The sequence below is a fragment of the Dromaius novaehollandiae genome, chromosome 13 (assembly GCF_036370855.1).
Source record: "Dromaius novaehollandiae isolate bDroNov1 chromosome 13, bDroNov1.hap1, whole genome shotgun sequence".
NCBI lineage: Eukaryota > Metazoa > Chordata > Aves > Casuariiformes > Dromaiidae > Dromaius > Dromaius novaehollandiae.
The window spans coordinates 11,485,001-11,503,119 of NC_088110.1; the positions used below are offsets into that span (position 1 = coordinate 11,485,001).

An 18,119-nucleotide genomic window follows, 5' to 3' on the forward strand; every position below is an offset into this window, starting at 1 on the left:
CAGAAAATGAGTGATGTAAGTGTCTGTTTTGTGCCAGTCTAGTGCTGTAATATTTATAGAAATCTGGAAAAAGATGGATATTCAAATTGATAAAAGAGTATAAATAACGTAATCATTCTGTCTTGCATATCACTGCATTTGCTTAAATGCAATTTTAAAAAATATCTAGGCTGTTATTAAGCATAAATCAATGCATTTAGTAGTCTTAACTTTCCATCTTTCTAATTAGGCTGCAGGTGATATTGTTGACATAAGAGAAGAAATTGAAAATGATGGGATTGAAACAAAAGGTAAGTGATTTAATAATTCGTATACTTCTTGAAATACTAATAAGCAAAATATTCCTTATGTTGAATTAATATTCCTTGTGTTGGATTGACTAAATTATATTCACTGTAACTTTCATGTTAAAAGAAGTGCTTTATTTGAATTAAAAAAATACCGAACTGAAGGTTAGAAAGATTTTGTCCCTCAGTTTCACTGTGGAATGCTGTGATATCCCTTGGTAGCCATCAGCTAAACTTCTTTTGGGGGTTGTTTTCTTTGAAAAGTCTACATTGGGAGTTTGGAAATATCTGGAAGAGAGGAGGCAGAAAATGAAATAGGCTGGCTCCTGGGGAGAGTACTAGAGAAGAATTCATTTGCAGCAGAGAAAGAAGTGTTGCATTTTACAAAGGAAGAAATACTAGTGAAACTTGGGCTCTCTCTGTTACTCAGGAAGTATGTGAGTAGTGTCAGCAGGAGACAGAAGGGATGAGGCATAACTGAGACAATGTAAACGTTGTCATCTCCTGGGATATTTCACTGCTGTGGGTGAAGCAAATCCAAAAACAATCTCAGTATGAAGGTTTTGCAGATGTACTGAAGCAGATACTTCTTGAAGATTTCTGGTGAGGACACTGAAAGACAAAGACAGATGTGATAAGAAAATGGTTGATTTCTGTGCTGTCTGAAGTGGTGCTTGATAGGTAAAACTCTGGCAAAGTCAGAGGAAAAAGTGATTTTATATTCTGAAAATAGTGTCAGTAGGGCATTGAGTAGAAAGAGTAGTTTGTGATTTGCAGATGGTTAGTTTAGATAGTTAGCTGGGCAGTTTAATTTTATATTTTTCTGGAGTAAATCATAATATTCTTAATTTGCTTAGGTTGACTGAAGGGGACATCTCTACTGTGGGCAGATGTCATTGCAAAATACAAGTTTTAACATTCTGGGAAATGAATCCTATTGTAACACACTATTAATGTTACTATAACAGCATGTTGTAGATTGCCAGATCAACCTTTGTGTAGCTTTTTGTTGCATCTTAAACTTTCATCATTATTATTCTTTGAAATCATCTTAATTTTTGCTTAAAATTTGTAAGTGGAAATTATGTACTGCTTCTTTTATCAGCACTGATGCTTACTGAGATTGAGAGAAAAAGAGCTAAGAGAATGACTTAGCAATTATTTTGAGACAATCTTAGTTTCGTCAGCTTGGGAGTCATTTGTGGTGATAGGGAGATGGGCTATATGTCTGAGAAAGACAAAAACCAGTATGACGAGTGTCTCATAGGTATATTTCTGACACTGCAGTTTTCTGTATTGTAATATTTCACTTTTTTGGTTAATGTATGAAGTTATTGGTAGTGCTTTGTACTAATGGTGTATGAGCATTGCAGCACATTTCTTATACTGGCAGCAGTAAATGGTTATCCTCTGCTGTCTTTGGGATCTGACCTGGTTACCTCTTTGGGATCTGACCTGGTTACCTGGCAGGACTTTTGTCAGAATTAGTAGGGAGAACCACAGGCATGTTGAAGTGCAACCGTTCAGGATGCCATGTGGTTACCTTGGTAGTCAAGTCGTGTGTTAATACTGAAGGGTAACAGAAACAAATGAGGAGTGCACGATCGCAGAATCACAGAACGGTTGAGGTTGGACGGGACCTCTGGAGATCATCTAGTCGAACCCCCCCGCCTCAAGCAGGGTCACTCAGAGCACATTGCCCAGGCTTGTGTCCAGATGGCTTTTGAGTACCTCCAAGGAAGGAGACTCTACAACCTCTTTGGGTAACCTGTGAAAAATCGGCAAATCAAATTGAAATATAGTTAAATAGTCCTTCCAAATTTTATTTATTAACTTTGTAATTAAACCAAATGAAATACTCACGAGTTACTTTGATTGTCTGGCTTGCCTGAATTTATACTTAAGTCTTAATAAAGAATATTTCAGCCCTTTCTTAATGACACAATGAGAAATGCTGTCCCCTGGAAGAGTAGGACCCACATTCCAACATTACTGATAGTCACCTGTTTGCTTTTTATTGTTGCTATTGAATCTGTATTTATCTCAGGATTAAAGTTATAAACTGAGACATTTGAATAGGGATATCTTTAAACAGGAGTTCTTAAAATTTAAAAAATGGCCACTTAATTGGTTAATAAAAGATCTTAAAGCTTTAAAGATGCCTAATGACAAAGAGCTTGTGTTGCTGTTGATTAGATGTGGAAATCAGTGTTCCATAAGACCCATAGAGATACTGGAGTCCCATTATACAAACAAAAGGTCAGGTCTACTTGTGATGGTGATGGAAGTGGAAGGGTCTTCGATCCTGTAAAGAGGAACAAGTGGTACATGTGAGGATTTTGATGGGCAGATAAGGGGAGTAACTTCCCTAGGAAACCTGCTTGGGGACACCAAGCAGGAAACTGTGTGCCCCAGGGAGCTGGCAGTCTCAGGGGAAAAAATAGGTTAAAGAAGCCATACTGTCTTTCACTTATACAGAGCTAAAGCATTAGTATTGTTTGCGTGGTTTGTTCCCTATGTGCTAGACAGTACTCTAAAAAGTACTCCTCAGACTCAAAAATGAACGGACTTACCATTTTAATAGGTATCAAAGCTTTTAAATGCCAGCAAAAACTTGTCTGTGACTACCATTTACTCACAAGTGTTTGTCTCAAGTCACCTCTGAAGCTTTAAAGGGTTTTGTAGTTATTATTTTTGAAAGACAGTTTTTATTGCTTTTGAAAAGTTTTATTTCACTGAAATAAATGATTTGTAATGATTTGATTTTGGTCAGCTTTTCCAAATTACAGATAATTTTTAATGGTCTGTATTATAAATTAAGGAAAGACCTTGAAGTTAAACAGTATTTTGAAATGGAAAATGTTACCCCCATATTCCTTAATTTCTTTGGGTTTATATTTTTTCTGTTGTTTTTTGTTGATTATATTAGTAATTGCATCTTATTTTTTGTTATACAGGAAAATTCAGAACCGCTCACAAACCCCATTCAAAGCCAAAAATATCAAACGTTTTTGAAGTTGATTTTCAAGAAAATGGAAGTGATACAAAATCAGTGGGCCATTTTCAGTCAGAGGAGGAACTGTGGGCACGCTTAGAAGAGCTTGAGAGACAAGAAGAGATACTTGGTGAACTTGACAGGTATAGTGCTGTAGCACATTTAGGTTTGGAGTTCAGAAGGCAATAGGTTGGTCTTTCTGTTTGTATGCAATAGATCTGAATGAAAGTGCAAATATGTGACTAGATGCAGTTAAAATAGTATGAGGTAGAAGAAGGATGGAATATGAACAAAGCTCACACTGGATAGCACAAAGGAGCTAAAATCTGCCTCTGTGTAACCAGGAAAGAGTACTCCAGGGTAAGGAAACATACTGCTAATGGAGACGGTGGCCATAACACTTGTCTCCACTCTAAACTTGTTGCAGGGAGCAGGAAGCGTGAGGAAAAGAGTAGGTGGAGAGCACAGGGAGTCAGAGCCCCTATGACCCTGCCTCCAGCAAATGGTCTGTGGTCAAACTCCAAATTCAAGTGCCATAATCAGTTCCAACTTCTCTTCCATTCATCAATATTGGGCTCCAGAGGTGTTTCCAACCCAGGAAGTTCAGTATGGATAAGGAATGCCTTTAGTGTAATCTTTCATATTTTTGTGAATATCCAGCATTGTAGTATTTTTTTTTCTTTGAGATGATAGAAAAAGGGGAAGTAAAATCCATTTTTTGCAGGTTAGGTAAATCCATCATTCACAATGTAGGCGTTACTCATTTAATGGTTAATGACATCTTTAGATTTATTCTGATCCTAAACAAATACACGTCATTAGCCAGAATATCACATTTTTGGTATTTTTAATTGCCATGGAGAGGATATGGACATTCTTACTGAGCATGAAAAAGCCTCCCTAGTCTGGCTAAAAATATAGTATCTGCGTAAAGAAAATTAACACGTAGGCTTGTTGATTATTTTGTATGCCTCTCTCTCCCTCAAGAGTATGAATTACATTGCGTAGTTCACTTAGATATTTTTAATTTTATAGGATGCCTGATACAGTTGAGACAAATGGAGAAGATGCAACTTCTTCTGAAGAGGAAAAAGAAGATAAGAGCACAGATTTGAATGGGGCATACAGAGCAGAAGACTGTATTACTCAGGGCAACTTCCAGAAAGAAGTAACAAATTCAGACTTGTTTGGTGGCCAAGTTAATGGCTCTACTCATTATCACAGTGATGACGAAGATGACATAGATGTTGGAGATAGCTCTATTCCAACTATATTTTTCTCTCATACTGTTGAACCTAAAAGGGTTTGTACATTATTATGTTTCTTCCAAGAGATTATATAGAACATATATACCATATACTTTATTTAAAATAGAAAATTTTACATCGTGTAGATATTACAGAATTCTGACTGTAGATAAAATTTGATTTTTCTTCAGATGCTTGAAACCCACCATATCAATCCTGCAGTTACAAATATGATGTAAAAAAGTGATCTTCAAATGTATGTGTTGCTCTCCTGCCTTCAGAGTTCTAAAAGGCAGCATCCCTGCCTAGGAGTTTTTTAAATGACACTTTACTTAACATTAAATTCACTGTTGAACAGCTCAGATGAATAAGGAGAATTGTCACCTATCACATGCAAAACCCATGCACGTTAGTGCAAAGAAATCCAGCCTAGTGCAAGTGGTTAAGAATAAACAGTTCACACCATGAATGTTACTGTTTACATGTCTGTTTAACTTGGCTATGCTTTGTAGTCCCTAACTGCTTGGACAGGGGAATGTTAGAACTCACATGATATTGCAACCTGTTGATTGTTGATTTTATGGTCTAGACCATCATTTGTGTTCAATTTTCAGGTAAGAATAAACACAGGAAAAAATACTACTTTGAAATTCAGTGAAAAGAAAGAAGAGGCCAAGCGTAAAAGGAAGAACAGCAATGGCAATGGCCATGCAACTCCTGAACTGCCTAACATCAAAACCCCAGCAGACATTTACCGGTGTGTAATTTATAACATTGGCGCGTGAACTTTCCCCATAACAGACTTTTCTCTCTTCGTGTATGTTCTCCTATAGTATGAAAATGAGCCCATTTCCTGAAAGAAACAGCTGGAATCTAACTTACTACTTCAAAATGAAAATTTTTGGCTTCTGCGTGGTTGCCATGCTTTCATACCCATGAAACACTTCTTAGCCTAGAATTTTGTTTTCTTCAACTAGTAACTAACTGATCATGAATTCACTTTTTCAGAGCTTTCGAAATTTACCCCAGTTTGCCAAGACATATCATCTGCAATATAAAGAAATACAGCAGTTGTGCATGGTGATTAATGACTTCTTGTTTGCTTCTGTGTTTATTTTAAAACAAAACTGACCAGATCTGTCACTTACAATACCCCTCCTTACTTGTTTTCTTTAGCCCCTTAATAATGGATGGGTTTTTTGTTTCTTCTGTCCAGTACCTCCAGAATATGCTCAAGTCTTTTGCTTGCGTAATTCTCTTGTATGCTTTCTCCCTGTGCCATTTTTTCCCTAACTTAGTCCATCACTGTCTCTCTTCTCAGTAAAATGAAATGCTCACCTTGCAAAATACCCTAGCTCGTAGAGCTAGAAAAACAACCTGGGAGTGAGAGGACTGTATAAAAGAATAAAACAAGGTTAACGAAAAGTTGAAACAAGTATTCAGGTTTTCAGAGATGAAGATAAACAGCTATTATATCATCTGATTTAGTGAAAATCGTACTGCATTGTGAAAATCGTACTGCATTTGTATGTTGGTATATTCAGGCACCTAAATGCCTTAAAAAACGTGGCCCCAAATGTGGAAAGTTAAGACCCATCCTATGCTTACAGTTGCTGGGGCTGAAAATGAGGTAAAGGATTCTTCTGAGGTGCTGTCCCTGAGCTCTGCAGAGGAGCTCCATCCTTTGGAGAAGATATGCAAGTGTTCCTCGAAGTGTGTGATGAATATAAAAGTATTAAGAAACAAGTAACTCCTTCAAAACTCATCCAGTCATTGGGCTCCTCCTTGATGAGCTTGCTTCTGCTGCAAAAGCCAGCAGAATAAAATTGCCACTGTCTTCCCATGCTGCTCTTTCTTCTCTGCCCACCCTTGACTGTGTAAGTCTTGGAAATTAAATATAAACTGTAGGAAGAGCCTTGTTTATCGGTTAACAGTCCGTTAATACCTGAAAAGTTTCTTCACATTGATCTGAACTTAAAAGCTGATAAAGTGGTTACTCAGAGGAGAAGATTATGGCACTTTGTAAATCACACTACTCTGTTTCCTGTAACACTTTACAACGAGCTATACATTTTCTCCTAAAAGACTATACCAACTTTAATAATTGAATAAAGGACATAACAGCATTTGCTCTGGAGAATTGCTTCTTGTTCATTGGTAAATAAAATGACTCTAAAGGTACAGTATTGTAATTCTACAGCCAAAAAGTTGGAATAGCATATCATAATTAATTTGTCTAAAAGACAAAGCAAGATCACTGGAAATTTGTCATCTGATCCTGAAATGGTTTATTAAAGCTAACATTTTCCTTTATAGAGTCTTTGTTGATGTTGTGAATGGAGAATATGTCCCTCGTAAATCAATTTTGAAGTCTCGAAGCAGAGAGAATAGTGTTTGTAGCGATACCAGTGAGAACAGTGCTGCTGAGTTTGATGACAGACGAGGAGTTCAGAGGAGTATTAGCTATGATGAAGCTACTCAGAGTGACAACAGCGAAGGAATACTGGAGGAGGAGGAGGAGGAGGGGCAGCAGCAACTACCAAAAAAGCTTCCTCCCTCATCAGGGACATCTGAGGTACAGTTTTTAATTAATTATTGATTGTTGGCAGGGATAAAAAGGAAAACTGACCAATGTAGTTGCCAGTACGATTGCTTTGTTTCATTTCTTTAAAATAATTTTCCAGCTCCTGACTGATTTCACTTCAGAATGACATTGTCACGTGACATGTTTCTGTCATACAAATCCTAGGGGCAAAGGAGAAGGGAATGAATCAGGTATTTGCTGGTGTTATGGATAGCAGGATGTATAGCAGGATTTTTTTTTTTTAATACTTGCGAATTGGTGAATGGGAATGGTGGATTCTCTGTAACCTGCATTTTATCAGTATTCTGGGGCATAGATACTGGAGAGAGAGTTTCCAGATGTTCTTCTAAGTTTTAAAGACCACAGCAATCAGCAAAGTGATTTTTTGGACTTGCCAAAGGGAGAGGAATTCCACAGTGGTAGGAAGCACTGCATCTCTGCTTATACTCTTGCAAACTGTGGCCGTCAGTGATCCCAAACAGATCTACTTTCACGCTTCCGGAAAGTTCATGGCTTAATCATAAAGGAAAGACATTGTACAACATAAGGGAAAATGTACAGTTGCTTAGTGACTGGATAAGTGCAAGAACTAAATCTAACCGCTGCTCTGAAATTCATGACATTGACTGTTTCTCAGTCTTACTTGGTAAGAACTTAATACTAATTTTTTCAAGTGTGGTTAAACTGTATTTTCAGTAGTTCCAATGCAAGAGATATGTTCAATGGAAACACCTTTTTTAAGAAACATTGTTTTTGGCAAGAAATTAATTCCTCATAAAAGCTATTTTTAATCAATATTTTTTATACAGCTGCTGACATACAGGGAGAATGTGAAGATTCATGCTAGAAGATCCTTCTGTAGAGTTAGCACTTAAGATTGTAATCTTTCTGGACTGTATTTTATAAAATATCTGAGTACACTTTAGATGTTAGCCAGTAGTCCATTTTCTGAATATGACATAGCTATTCTCTACGTAATGTATTTTCTAAGTAGCTGAAGTAGAGTGAACAAAACACTCCAGTTAAAGACATGCCTTTTTAAATGCTGCTGTTTTCCTTTCAGTTGTGTTCATGGGTGCTTGAAATAAATTATTTCTCCATTACCATTTGCCACGCGCTAACTTTTTTCCTTTGTTTCTGATTGTGCTATGATCCTCCTAGGCTGTATTTTACTCACCTGTTTTTGAAAATGAAATAGTGTTGTTTGGACAGTGCAGTTGTGTACAAGCACAGCTTTAGGCATAGTTTAGTTATTGGAGCAGAAAACAAAAACTGCTTTTTTGCAGGTCCTGCAAGAAAAGAGTGGTTGTTTTGTTTTATTTCATTTTTCTTGGTAACTGAGTTTCGCAAAAGTGAAATTAAGCATAGTTAATAAATCTGGTGTGCATTCCTTTGTGCCCAGTATGATCATCAAACCTTGGATGTAAACTGCTTCCCCTTTCCTTAGTCATTCTGAATTTTCTGTTTTCAACACATGGTATGGTGATTTGTTGTTAAATATGGTTATGAAAAGCAGCTCTGAGTTGCTTCTTTTCAGATGTTTTCCAAAAACTGGTCATTTCTTAGTTAAGTAAAAAAAGCTTAAGTCATATGATAGTCTGCATATGAATTGATCATTTTTAAACATCAGATGTTTTTATTAGACCTTTTATAGAGAGATAGTTGGAAACAGTTTGCTGTTCTCTTAAGTACAAGTTGCTTTGGCTGTTTTTTGATCATATTTGGTAAGGAAAAAGGAGCAAACAAAATATGTGCTTGCCAATTTGTACACAGTGTCAGCTTGATGCAATTAGAAGATACTAAGTCATAGAATATGACGTATGACGGAAATGCAGACATACCCTGCTTTGCAAAATCTCTCCCATTTTTTTATCCAAAATGAAACTATATATTACATCAGCTGTTTTATTTCTTGAACATGTGTCAGTGAGAAAGCAAATTTTGAGATCATTTATGCAGTTTGGAATGAGATTAAGTAGTACTTTTAAGACACTGTCTTTCATTCAGTCGTCTTTGAACAAGCTATATTTTGAGGTTAATTACAATTTGGTTACTTATGCAAGGAACAATCATTGATTTAAAGATATTTCTTTACTTTTGATTAAAAGAAATAACAATCCTAATCAGGCTAATATAGGGTAATGACCTTATGGGCATAGCTTCACATTTGCATTTTATTAGCTCATTTCGAGTATTCTCTTCTATTGTAGGCATTTTCTGGAACTGTTATAGAAAAGGAGCCTTTGTCTCCCTCCTTAATACCACACCCAGTCATTGCTCACCCTGTCCTGCCTACCATTCTGGAGAGAAAATCAGAGGAAGTTTTGTCCGAAGCATCAGAAGAAACTACAAAGAGGATTTCAAAATTCAAAGCTGCCAGAATGCAACAGACGAATAACTAGGTCTTGCCTAGACAACAAAAGTTTGAATATTAATGCCTACTTTCACTTTTGTTGAGATTATGTAAAACTATATGCATATTACACCTAGCTAGTTAAAAGGATGTCCTACGTTATTTTGGCATTGTTTATCTTTTAAACCTCTATTGGCAATATTAAAAAAAAGAGTTCAGTGTTTGGACACTTCAGTATTCATCTGATTTTGTTAATTTCCTTGTGTGCTGTCAGCACCTTTGTATATGTTTGCCTTATGATAGCAGCACTTGGATTATTTTTCAAAAAAAGTTCCTTACATTGTTTTGTGTTTAAACCTAAATACAGGCAGTTTTGTACCAGCTGTGATGTTCTACATACCATATGGACCATTTTAAGGAAACTTTTCACATTTCAAATAGATTCAACAATTATACTGCATTACTTGCTTTAGTATTTAAAAAAAAAACACTTGTATTCACGTTGTAGGTTTTGCAACTAGGTGTCTGCTGAAAGTTTGATTTTTTCCTTCTATCAAACCTCTCTGGTATCTCACTGTACAGATCTAAAAAATGCTGGGTTCATGTACATTGCAGGGAAGTTTCTTTGATGGAAAAGGGTATTTTGTAAAATTAAATTTTCAGTAAAAAAGCTGTGAAATTTGTGGGTTTCTTTTGTTGCTTTATTAATAATTTGAAAATAAAACATGGAGAGGTTTTTATTTTGAACTTGCATTTCCAACTTGAAGTGCTTGCTACCGCATGGACATAAAAGCAGTCCATTTTCTTCTGCCATTGTGTTCTAACCTCCTGTTAAGTGAATGTCTATGGAAATTGAATGCTTTTAAGGAGAGAAGCATAAACTCAGACTATGATTACAAAATCTCCTAGTTCTTTTGTATAGTCAGAAAACATTGTAATTGTCTTGGGAATGCCCAGAGGGAGTCAGCACTAAGGAAAAATGTCTTGATGCTTCAACTTTATTTCAAAATGTAACAGCACTGCAATGCTAGGGGTACAATTTTGTGTATCGTTGTCTTGGCTGAGAGCTGTACTGGCTCTAGGAGTTCCTGCCCCAGAAACTCGTTCCTGTCCTCTTGCTGTCCGGTGTTGTGCTGACACAACTTCTGTTGGGTCCCCCCTGCAGAGATAATAGCTGACTGAGCTGGCTTAAAAAAACCAAAACAACAGCCCCCATGTAACAGTCTGAGTTGTGCATGGTTTTTGAAGCTAGCCAGTTCCTCGATCTGTTTCTCAGCATGTTTGTAGCAGCATAGTTTAAGGGGTAAGGTGTTGAGAAGGACAAGGGGAGAACTGACAGAGGGCATTTGGGAGGTGGAATACCTTAAACTGATTTTACTCTTAAGCTGACATCATCAAACCACAGTGTTAAAAGTGAGACAGAGACTTGCAAGATGCAGGAAAGGACTTGCTTCCGGCCGCAGTTCTGCGACTTCGTAAACACGCAGTTCCTTAGAGCCACCAGCACCTGTGTTTCAGTAACTCGGCCATCCATTTGAACAGGAGGTCAGGTAACACCGTTTCCTCATCTTCTCCCCAGCTAGCCTAGCCTTGTCCTTGTAATCTTTGGCTTTCAGGTAGATTACAGCAGAAGAACTTCATCTGTTAAGCCAGGCTAGCAGATTTGAATTATCAGCCCCTTGTTTTCAAACACACTTTTTTCTCTCTTATTTTAAAGGACGGGTGGAAGAATTGTTACTTGGTTTCCTGGGGTGACTTTTTAGAAAGTCCCAGTTGCCTCACTCGCACTGCTCGGTCTGTAGTGCACGCTGCTGCTGAAGCGGCTGCAGTGGTTAGGGTGGTGAGGGAAAGCTGCTCTCCAGCTAAAATGCAAATACCCCACGTATACGCATAGATACAAGCATCTAATGGTGATGTCTTCTGCTGCATATTTGGAAGGTGGTATAGTTACACTGTCAGCAAATGTTGGTGAACTTGTGTTGAGAGCTTGGTAGAAGGAGGCAGCAAGGGGTCTTCTGGAATAGCTGCAGAGAAGTGACAGCAAAGACCAGCTCTGGCGGCAAAGGGCTAAAGGCACGATAAGGGAACAAATGGTTCATTTGCTGCGACCCGTGGTTTGAGGTGCAGCTCACTGAAAGCCACCAGGCTGTATTTTCCCCAGGATATGGAAGCAAATTGTGTTTTGATACAAGAACTCCTCCTTCTCCTGTGTGCCTGGCTCCTTGAAGATTTCTGTGTGGGAGGGGGCAATCAGTTTTAAGCAGATCCCGAAAATCACATTGAAAGTGTTAATGATTAAATTGATTCATGCTAAAATGTAGATTTTTTTTTAAAGCATATTGCATTAGTACTAAAATAAGCCATCAATGCCGGTCCACCCTCTATTCACGGCTAAATATTTAAAGGAGGTTATTTATAGCTTCTTTAATGAATTCTTGGCTAAACAAAATGAAATTATGTCCTAGAAAAGTAGAAGCTATTTTGTAACCAGAACAGTGCAACTGTAAAATATAGTTCCATGAATATGTATTTTAAATAACAAGGGGTTGAGATCCAAGACTACCAGACATGGGTAATTAGAGGGAAAAGGAGAGAGAGGAAAAAAAGGGAGAGAGAGAAACCCCTTTAAAAAGATTTATTTAGATATCTTCTTTAATGCTTCCTACTTCTAGTTACTTGAGCAAAACCAAATGCCCCTTGTCACCATAGATCAGTTTCAAATCAAAATTAATTCTTTGCTTGTTTTCTTTTTTCCCTCCTTTTTTCATAACCCTGCTCACAAGAAAAAATAAGATAAATGCACCTTGGGTTTTAATGAATTATGGCCTTGGTTCACAGAAGCATCCTTACTCAGGAACGCACTTTGGCATATGCTTATGTTTCTAAGATTTTGGAAAGAAGAATGGATTTAACCACATGCTTAAAACTAAGCACGAGTGTTTTCCCTAATAGGGATCCTGAATGTGTCTGTGCCTTTTTTGCAGGATATTTAATTTAGTCGCGGGGTTTGCAGAGTGGGATGATCCTTTATCTTTGGTCTCTTCAGTTGGACTTTACCATCAGCTGTGCTTTCTTAAATGTTGGGATGAAGCAATGTTGCCAAATTTTGAAGTGTTTAAGTTTCTTGGTAGTAAATTAATCTATCAGTAAGAGTGTCTTTTTTCCCCTCATGCTAAAGTTAGAGTTTTTATTCACTTTAATAATAAGGGTATAGTCTAACCTGTTTCTAAAGTTTTCTTGATGGCTTTTTTTCCTGCTGCTGGAAGAGGGCTCCTCCTGCTCCGGGCTCCGTGTCGGCCAGGGAGCGGTGACTTCAGAGGCCGGCCGAGGCGAGGGGGATGCGCGGGGGCTCGCTCGCTGGGCGAGGGCGGCGGGGCCGCGGCCGCCCGGGTGGCTTCCCACCGAGCTCCGCGGTGGCTCGCCTGCCCCCGGAGCTGGAGTCGCCGGTGAGCGGCAGCAGACCCGTCTCCCTCGTCGGCATCTGCAGCAGAAGCGGCGCTGGAAGGAGGAAGGTGAGATTTCCCCACAGGGATGTTGGTTGGTGGAGCTCAGATAAGGACTGAAATAAGGGCATGTAAACTGTAGCAGGGGGGCTCTGAAACGTGGATGCTGAAAGGAAGAATAGATTCCTGTTATGAAAATGATTCATTTGAGAAAACAGATAAGGGATGGAAAGATATAGAGCAGAAAATGCTGATCAGAGATTCGGTAGTCGCCCCAGCAGAGGCAGAGACCTTGCCAAATTCGAAGCCTGAGCAAAACCAAATGATCACACCGGGATGAAAAGACTCCACTGGAACTGAAGCGATGCTGGAGGAGGAGCGCTGTTGCCTTTGCTGGTGTCTCTTTTCCCCTGCAATGACGCCTGTCATTTGCCAAGATGTTCCCAAGAGGAGCTTTAAGGGGAGGCCGAGTCCCTGCGCTCCCGGCTCTCCCAACCCCCCGGGCATTTGGCCAGAGCCACTTTCCCAGAGGCCGAAAGGCTGCTGGAGGGGACCGACGGCAGGGGCCATGCTGGGGGACGGGGAGGATGTCTCTGCACCTGATGGTGTCTTTAGTCCCAGTTTTTTTCTGAGGTGGGAGATGGGTGAAAGACTGGAGAAGGGCTTGTGTTGGCTTGGGACATCAGATGGCCGCTGCAGCCATGCTGCCTTTGCCCATCCGTCTCTGTGGGGTGGAGGAAGCAAGCTGATGTATCTGCTACGGTAAAGTGATGCATAACAGTGTTTGACCCTGGCTTCTCAAACATTTGCTAAACACACTTAACTCGTCAAGCCTGATTCCCTGCTGAGGGAATCCAGCCCGATTCACACCTCATCGGCTTTCGGAGCCTGTCCCGGCACCCACCGTGGTGCCCCGCGGCGGCGGCGCACGTGGCTCCGCTCTGCTCACCCTCCTGCCTTTGCAGAGCCGCGCGGTCCCAGCCCTGCTCGCTCTGCTCACGTCTGCTTTCTGCAGACGTGGGAGCAATTCCCACGGCTTTACTAACAAATTATTAACGGGAAGCAAGTTTCCAAACCACACAGCCGCGTGCTGAAGGCCGCCGCGGCTCCCACCTGCCCTCGCCGGCTGGGCAGTGGTGAGAAATCACATTGTTAGCAAGGACACTGGTGCTCGGCTCCCATCGCCCCCGCATCCCGCATCCTGCATCCCGCGTGGGACCTGGCTCACCTGTGCCCAAGCCCAGCCCTGCCCAGCCCCTGCAGGCTTGGTTGATTAAATGACCTGCTCCATCCTAATTCCTAATCGTGGGCAAGTTTGACTCCTTAACCTTTTCTAATTGGCTGCCAGTGAGTCGGGCACCTTCCCATGGACAAGCCAGGGCGCGCTTGGTGGTGCATCCTCTCCGAAGCGAAGGAAACCAGGGCTGGAGAGGACAGAGAAGAAGCCAAGAGAAGTAGCAGGATAAATCCCAAAAGGCTGCTGGCTTTTTGTTTCCAGCTGCAGACCTGAAGTGGATCGGTGGAGCCCATAAGAGGAATTTAGAGGTAAACCGGCTTCATTTTGCTATCTCTGCAGTAAAACTAGTTGCACTTAGCACTTTTCCTTGCTCACTTAAAGCATCTAAAGCAGCAGATTTTTGTGTGTTTCAAGAGTGTCTAAAGCAGCTGTTTTAGCTGTTCATTTTAACAAAGTGATTTATGTTGCAAAAAATGAGCTGGGATTAAAAGAAATCAGATGTGTGTATTTGGTATGCAATATTTTTGTATTACAAATAGCTCCATTCTAACCCACATTAACCCCATGATATGTGAATTTTGCCAACTCCCGCTGTGTCTTTTAAATCAAATCCAGTAAATCACTCTGAGTGTTCTAATTTCTAAACAAACTAGTCTTCCAATAGAAGTACTTTAACACTGTATTGCAAATTAGACAACCTAAGATAAATGGAACATCTTTGTTGATTATGTAGTTTAATTGATCAAAAGTACCAAATATCTTCTAAAAATACTGCAATATCAGATTTGCTGCTCTTAAATAGCATTTCATTTGGTCCTTAGAATACACATTATTAGGCAGCAAAAATAAATTCTTCTGTTATTGTTCACTTGGTGTGACATGAAATCTCTCATAAATGAAACAAGTTCTCTTTTAAGATCTTTTTTTTTTCCTGTGATTCCTTACACTGTTTGGATGAGCACGAAGCACTTTCCACTTTATCGAATAAGCTGCAATTTACCTGAATTGCATTCGGGATGAGGAGAAACCGTCCTGCGCGTGTGCGCTGGTACAAAGACGAGGGCCTGCGTGTGCGTGTGCGCGCGTGTTTGCCACGGCCCTGCTGTTTGTATGTAATTAATTTTGCATGCCAGTAGGTAGCAGTGCTGAGCAAAAGCAACAACGGAAAGCTGCCAGTCAGTGATTATAATTTATTATTCATTTCTGTTATAGGTGGGGTGTGCAGACAGTTACAGTAATAATTACCAAGACTAGGGTGTTTCCTAGGCAACCGCTTTTTTTTCTTCATTCATGCTGTTGCAGAGAGTATGCCTGTAAAGCATGACATTGCTGTATTCGGAGGTTTGTTGCCCTCCTGCTGCTCCAGGTTTGAGGTTAGTTACAGCATCATAAGGTGCTCTCAAGCATAAAAAGCTCAGGCTGGGATTAAAGCACACAGGGAACACTATCGCCAAGTCTTTCCCTCTACTGTTTCACTTTTAAGTAACAAGGTTATAAAAATGCAAATGCCATCGTGGGGTTGTTAATAACTAATATTGGTAAGAATTCCTTTAAGTTGTGAAACATCTCTCTCTTTTTGTGAGCAAAACAAAACCGAGGGAGCCACCCGATCGGGATTCTGAGAGGCTCGCGTTAAAATAAAATTTGCAGAAAGGGACTTGCAGCTTGATCCAATCTTCCCATGTTTAGCATTATAAATCAATGGGAACTGCTCCGTGTAGCTAATCGTAGACAGTATTTGTTGTTTTTCCAGTGTTATGATAATGGCTCATAAAGAGGAAGGTAACGTGTTCTTCCTGAAGGAACAGGATTAATCCTTGATGTGGTAACAGAGTAATAGAAACCACATCTATTATCAGAGATCTATAAATGAATCATATTATCCTACATTTTTAGGCTTACCAGAGCGCTCATTTTAAGAAACTTACATCAAGCATTGTGCGATGATGAAAAGTAGTATTTTTCCATCTCTGCCATACAAAGCAGAGGGGACTCAGGATGCAATCTAGCATGGAGACGTGGAATTTTTACCCATTAAAATTTTGAAGTAAAATGCTAAAGCATGATTACATCTAGAGAGATTGTAATCTGCCGGCGATGTGCTAACGTAGGAAGAGGAGGCCGTGGATTAATGGGGGCTACCTGCCTTAAGGGAAAACCGCCTGTGGAGCCTTCTAGGGTGCTGGCTGGCTTCTACGGTTTGATCTCTCTGAAAGGTTAATAGTGATTTAAAAAAAAAAAATTAACTTTCTTCTCAGCTGCCGTGTGAGTATAGTTGGCTCTGAACAAGTTCTTTGGCCGCCCGCGTTGTGCTACCCTACGGACAGCAACCGCCGCTGCAAAGCGGCCGCCTGCGCCTGCAGGCCCTCCTCGTGCCGCCCGTCCCCGGGTTTTGGGCCCTTCCGAGTTTGCTGGGGAAATCGGTGCCGGCTGTGGGGGCGGCCTCCCCACCGAGCCCCCGGCATCGCACCCCACGTTTCGGTGGGCAAATCCCACCCGCTTCCCGGGCAGCGACAGAGCTTCCTCGTGCGGCTCCGGCTCCGGCTCCCGTGCGGGGGCCGCGCTACAAGAGGGGCCGGGGCGGGCGACCTGCTACGCCTGAGCTTTCTTCAGTGCAAATCGTTTACGCTAATTCCTCCAGATCTGGCTTTAAGTTTTAAAGAAAGCTTCAAGTTTCCTCAAAATAGCTTAGTAATTATTTTAATAACTTGTATGAGCAGGAACAATACCCACAGTGTCAATTCTGGCTTGCCAAATGTTTTTTTCAACTGTTCCGAGGAAAAAAACAGCGAACAGTTCAACAGCTTAAATACAAGCGAGTGGATCTCCTGAGATTAATCTGTCTGGTGTTCCTCAGGTAAAGACTTCTGCACAATTTAACAAAGGAAATAATTTTCCTATTTTTATAATGCATGTCTCTCTGTGGTATAAATTACTAAAACCACGTTGCTTATCCTCAGTAATGTTATAGATGTAGATAATTTACTGTGTATCACGTTATCAGTTCATTAAAGAGATGCAATAAAATCATTATTTACTAAGAAACAGCAACCCTTGCAATATCTTGTCAGAGAAATTGGCTGATGCAAGAAGATCGTATTTAAGCCTATGTTCACAACAGCCCTTTAAAAATTTCGTCTGCTTCCCACTTGAGTTTGGCGGAGGGAGCGGCTACCCCGGGCCCGCGGCGGAGGCGGCCCCAGCCCCTCTCCGCCGTCGCACAAGTTCAGCGGAGCCGGGCTGCGGCGGCGAGCGCCGCGGGCCCCATCCTGGCCACCCCCGTGCAGGACCGGGGCGCCGGCCCCCTCCCCGCTCCCCTCTTCAAAGCTTCCCCCAAATGTTGCAAAAATATGAAGGGAGGAGAGGCATTTCCGACCCCCCCCCCCGCCGCTTTTCTGCCTAAAGATTACTCTGCATCCTAGACAAAGGAAATATTTAAACTGTTAAATCTGAACAAAGATACAGTCTGCGTATGACTTCTCTGAAGCCCTATAAAAATTCTTTAAAATTGCCTATTCACTCAAATTTACTGAGTGTAGCAAAAATGTCAAAGGCATAAAGTCAGAGAAGATTGAATAAAATAATGCAGAAAGACAGATTAGTCATGCACAGACCCACACAGCCTTTCACAGCACACAATACCACTTTTTATTACCGCTCTATCTTTACAAAGACTATGTTCAATACATAGAGGATGATACATGGTCAGTCATGTAATCTGCCTTTGATTCCAAGACTCATTTATCTGGGCCCTTTTCACAAAGACATTGATGAGAGATTTCAGTGTTTTCAGTGCATTGTTTTATTTATCATATATAATGGCTGCTGGAAAAAAATAGGAATTATGTCACAGATACTGCATAAAGGAGTTGTATAAAAGACTCTGTGACAAAGTTTGGTAAAACACATAGCAGCTTGCCTCAGATGCTTGCTTTTTTTCCCAGAACCCCGTCCCCCTTTGGACAGGCTTCGA

At 40.4% G+C, this 18,119-nt stretch overlaps 1 protein-coding gene across 2 annotated transcripts in view; it reads left to right on the top strand.

The window, feature by feature from the left end:
- URI1 (URI1 prefoldin like chaperone) overlaps window positions 1–10,149 on the top strand; it is a 44,793-nt gene extending 34,644 nt beyond the window's left edge. For both annotated transcript variants that reach the window (XM_064519624.1, XM_026102189.2), the window contains exons 5-11: window positions 1–15; window positions 230–290; window positions 3,245–3,425; window positions 4,318–4,585; window positions 5,144–5,286; window positions 6,846–7,104; window positions 9,324–10,149. The exon at window positions 1–15 is cut by the window's left edge and continues 77 nt beyond it. In XM_064519624.1, the coding sequence (XP_064375694.1) occupies window positions 1–15; window positions 230–290; window positions 3,245–3,425; window positions 4,318–4,585; window positions 5,144–5,286; window positions 6,846–7,104; window positions 9,324–9,515 (1,119 nt within the window). In that variant the 3' untranslated portion in view covers window positions 9,516–10,149. The remainder of the gene's footprint in view (window positions 16–229; window positions 291–3,244; window positions 3,426–4,317; window positions 4,586–5,143; window positions 5,287–6,845; window positions 7,105–9,323) is intronic.
- Window positions 10,150–18,119: the final 7,970 nt, after the last annotated feature.